Here is a 4807-nt window from a genome sequence, read left to right on the forward strand (position 1 = left end):
AAGCTGAGGGTTGGTATGTGGAATTGGAGACAATGGGGAGTGGAGTTGCTGTGTGAGAGAGAGAATGATGGTCAAAGATAAAGGGGAAAAAAAGTCTAAATAAAACAAAAGTGCATTTGAATGACACTAAGTGGCAGTGTTTTTACAACTAATGCCGGTTTGCCTGAGGCTGATGCCGTGCAGGTGTTTGTACACATGCATATACACACACTCTCATTCCAATTAACACATACAAGAACACACACATGTAATAGTGCCAGACATGCACACAAACATATACAGTTGGCATTGCTGTTATGATTTCAGTTGTCCTTTGTTTTGTTTGCATTGTTGTTTGCTGTTTTGTCTTTTCCTTTTTTCTCTTTAGTTCATTCTCTTGGTTGTTGGTGCATTTGGGGGTGGGGAATGGAATTAATTTTATTTATTTATTTTTCTTCCGGGGGGGGACTGTGGAAGGGGTCTCGAATGGTTGAGGGACAGCTATTGGGGAACTGGGGGGGGGGGGGGGGGGGGGTCTTGGAGGTTTCAGGTTTCACAAGATTGTGATCACGAAAAAGGAAACTGACATTTTTATCACTATCATACACACGCACTCTCACACATGGATGGCTCTGTTGCGGAAAGACTGATACATGTTTGATAGCGTCTTGAGGCTGTATTGTTTGTCCTTCATGTTCTAATACTTTCATTTTACCCCTTGTGTTTTTTGTAATAAATAAAATAAAGCTTGATTAGTTTTAATCGCTGCCGTTCATCGGCTTTGGACAAAAACCTGTTCCTACTGCATTCCATTCATGAGACAGAATGTTCAAGATTCCATCCACATTTGTCAATGTGCATTTGAGTTGCTCATTTTGGTATACATCCTTATAGTAGGGGTTAGCTTAGATGTCTTCTGATAACTAGTATAGGAAACTGGAGTGTGGTATGTTGTGTCTGTTTAGCTATCCATGAAGTTTCAGAATGCATTTACTTCACCTTTATTTAACCAGGTAGGCCAGTTGAGAACAAGTTCTCATTTACAACTGACCTGGCCAAGATAAAGCAAAGCTACACAAACAAAAAACGTAATCAATAACACAATAGAAAATCTGTATACAGTGTGTGCAAAGGAGGTAAGGCAATAAATAGGCCATAGTGGCAAAGTAATTACAATTTAGCAATTGACACAAGTGATCTGTGCAAGTAGTAGAATGAGAACTTAATGTTATTTTCAAATGTTTAATAAAATCAAAGCACATTACATTTGTTCAAAGGCCAGTTAAGGTGGCTGAAGTTGGAGTCTGCATGGCAGTTATAAAGAACATCCAGCCTCAGTGGGAGGGCATTGGGTTTGTACAATTAGTGCCCCATATACACCTAAAAACATCTGGACATTTCCCAGAAGCCTAGGTACACTAAAATAATAAGATAAGATATTATGATCTTGGCACTGGGAAACTTACCCACTGAAATGGATTAAAAAAATAAATAAAAAATAGTAACACAGGACAATATTCTGTAAGAAATACAAAGGTGCAAATCAATTTCACATTAGTTGGGGCCCAGATGAGCCGTGGACGTAAGGGCCACTACAAAGGAACACATTGTAGTCCTCCTAACCTCGACCATCTGATGGGGTCAAGTCAATTTTAAACAGTCAATTCAATGAGTCACTTCCTCGATCAAGATTAAAAATCAGGTTTAACATTGCACATTTTCTTAGCAACAGATTGTCCAGCTGGCAAGTTGAGACAGCTACTTAGATCCACACCTGAATCAGAAAAGGCAAAGCTGGCTCGCTCCTGACCAAACTAGGGACAGTTCACTACCAGAAAGTGACAGTTATCCAGTCACCCCGAACTCTGGCTGATGAAGGCTTCTGAGGAGTGGGAGAGTCCAGGGTAAAGGGGGCTCTTCAGGCTGGTTCCTCCACTCCTTGGCCATGAGGGGGGACGTTGGAGGGAGCGGGGAGTGGTGATGCGGCGCTGTACCGGGGCTTTACTATACCCAGCCCCCTCGGGCTCCACACACACACAGTAGTTCTGTCCCCCGTTGTTGTCCCAACGCAGTGTGGTCCCGCTGCCTGGCCGGAACAACACACAGAACTCCAGACGCTCGCTGGGATCCAGGTTTTGGGGGAGGGGGACATCAAAGGCAAACACATCAGTCTCAGCACCCCCGTAGCGCTGTTGCAGGTAGGAACAGGGGATGTCCTGGTAGCTTCGCCACGAGTCAAAGGTTACTCGCACATACACAGCCTTCTCTAAGCTGACATTGCACACACGCACGGTGCCACTCAGTGATCGCTCAGTCACACTGCAGCTCTCCAGCTGCACCAGGACCTCCTGCAGGCGGGCTTGGAAGGTCTTGAAGTCTGCCATGGGTTGGGGGAAGGCCAGACTTAATCTCCAGAGCTGCTGCTTCCCACTGGCAGGACCCGGCAACAGGCTCTGCGGTCTGACAGGGGAGGAGGAGGTAGAGGAGTCAGCCCTCTGGGCCGTGGAAAAGAAGTTGTCTGGAATATACAGTCGCACTTCAGTGAGAGACAACCCCTTAGTATCAGCAAACACTACACGCTTCTTCTTAGGGCTGGCACTGCTCCTGCGCACACAGCTCTTGGTCTCTGATCGCTCTGAGGAGGAGGAGGATGAAGATGAGGATTGCAGCGCCGCAGTGTGAAGGCTGGGAGACCGGTAGTCTCTGGTGTGAAGGTGAGGTCTCAGGACCTTCAGAGGGGACACCCCCTGTAGGTGACAGAGGGGCAGGCTCTGGCTCAGGCACAGTCGCAGTCGCATGGCAAGGTCCACTGGCATGGCAGACTGCTGGGGTATGGAGTGGCCTCCAAACACATGAAGCACTCTGAGGATGGAAGGAGAAAATTCTGGTTAGAAATGGGGATGCATTTCCCCCCCCCCAAAACATATCTAACATCAACAAATGTTTTAGGTGAGATCCAAAGGATTAGTGAACACTTACTGTGTACAGTTCATTCTCAGACTGGACGTTGTATGGAGCGGAGCTAAAAGTTGTTCTAGCAAAGACCAGAATGATATCTGTGAACAAGAAAAACACAAAATGTAATACTCAATCTATAATGATACTGTTAAAACCCTAATGTCATGGACAGACAGAAATAACTGGAATGAGCATCTGACAATTATACAAGATTACATTTGAGATAATTAAAACCCAAACTACACTATGGAAGTTCAGGATGTTGCATACATTTGCATATATAAACCAAAGACAAGATGTACATTTAAGAAAATGTTTTGAACTAGTAATAATTTACTTTAAAAACAGAAATGTGTAAAATCAGTGAAGGTAACACTAAACACCAGTGACTAAGTGACAAATCTACAGACAAGATGCCTAGCTAAAATGGCACCCATAAATTTTTTTTATTTTTTAAAATCACTTAATCATGTGATTTGATAAATTATAATTAAAATGTCCTTTCCCTTACTATAAAACCACTGACACATCTTATGACCTTGCATGAAATTACCAAATTGCTAGAATGCACACCCACCATGCGCTTGTTTGCAATTTAACATAAAACACTTCAAATAAAACAAAAAACATTGTCAGTCAGACACTTCTTGTGGGACAGGAAAGCCACCGTTTCGTAAAACGACCCAGTTAACGAGCTATAAAAACTAAACACATGGACACACACAGTAGCCCTAATTTGTGAAAATATGGCCAAAAAATAAACGTAAAAAATAAGAATAAGCGTAGGCTACTTACGGAATATTCACTCCAAAAATCACTCTGATAAAGTATATCTGTAATTAGCTTGAAGAACAGAATAAACACGTTGAATAGCTTCGGAAAAAATCACCTCCCAGTTGTTTCCATTCTAAACGTTGTTACAGTATCACCCCTCATGTGAATGTTCTCTCAAGACAGCCAAGTGCTATTTATTTAATGAGATACAACTCGTGAGTCGTGCCCCCAGCAGTTGTGTCTTCACGTGAACCGTGTGGTTTAACCAATCAAATGTCTCCTGTCTCCACCTTCGTCAAACGGAGCCTCCTGTATGAATGAAGTGTGGCTTGATCAACTGAATCTAATGTAGCAGACTGGTCTAATAGACTAGACGTAACATAGTAGGTTACATGTAAATCCGAGACAATCAAATTCAATTTGATATGTTATGTTAGGTATGGTTACATAACGTGAACGTACATTACGTGTAACAAGCATATTGAATCTAATGAAGGACAACTGCAGCATTTGAGCTAATTAGACATTTTGCAACTACTTACAAGTTTTTACTACTTAGTGTGTTAGCTAACCCTTCCCTTAACTCTAACATTAACCCTAACGTTAGACACCTAGTTAACTTTAGTCACAACAAATTGTAATTTGTAACATATTATATGAAATGAATGATGAACATCAAAAAATATATACATACCAATTGGAGTATGACAGATTTACATTTACTATGTTATGTCTGTCCATGTTGCAGCTAGCAGGCAAAAAGAAATGCCTGAAACTAGATCCCCTACATACTGGGGCATTCTTCTTCTTTGAGGTTTAATGGCAGTTGGCATCCAATATGTTGCATTACCACCCCCAACTGGACTATAATATAAACCCATTATACTTTGTGATACAAAATGGAAAAAAGTCACACACATTTTTATTTATTTATTAATGATACAAAAAAAACACAGTTCCAACTAACCCTACACTCATTAAAAATCCACTACCCCATTCCACTACTTTGAACCTATCTGCTCCTGCACCATGCCAATGGCTTGAGAGGACCGGACACCAACACTCAACACACCCTGTAACTCTTCTGAAGTCAAAT

General features: G+C 42.0%; 1 protein-coding gene across 1 annotated transcript; it reads right to left on the reverse strand.

Moving 5' to 3' along the window:
* Positions 1-1207: 1207 nt before the first annotated feature.
* Positions 1208-4032, reverse strand: LOC115159481 (protein phosphatase 1 regulatory subunit 3C-B). Its single transcript, XM_029709238.1, has 3 exons — positions 3733-4032; positions 2959-3035; positions 1208-2841 (listed from the first exon to the last, which is right to left on the reverse strand). The coding sequence occupies exons 2-3, from the start codon at positions 2970-2972 to the stop codon at positions 1833-1835; spliced, it is 1023 nt and encodes a 340-aa protein (XP_029565098.1). The 5' UTR covers positions 2973-3035; positions 3733-4032; the 3' UTR covers positions 1208-1832.
* Between the last annotated feature and the right edge of the window lie 775 nt (positions 4033-4807).

Source organism: Salmo trutta, chromosome 23, assembly GCF_901001165.1.
Source record: "Salmo trutta chromosome 23, fSalTru1.1, whole genome shotgun sequence".
Taxonomy (NCBI): Eukaryota; Metazoa; Chordata; class Actinopteri; order Salmoniformes; family Salmonidae; genus Salmo; species Salmo trutta.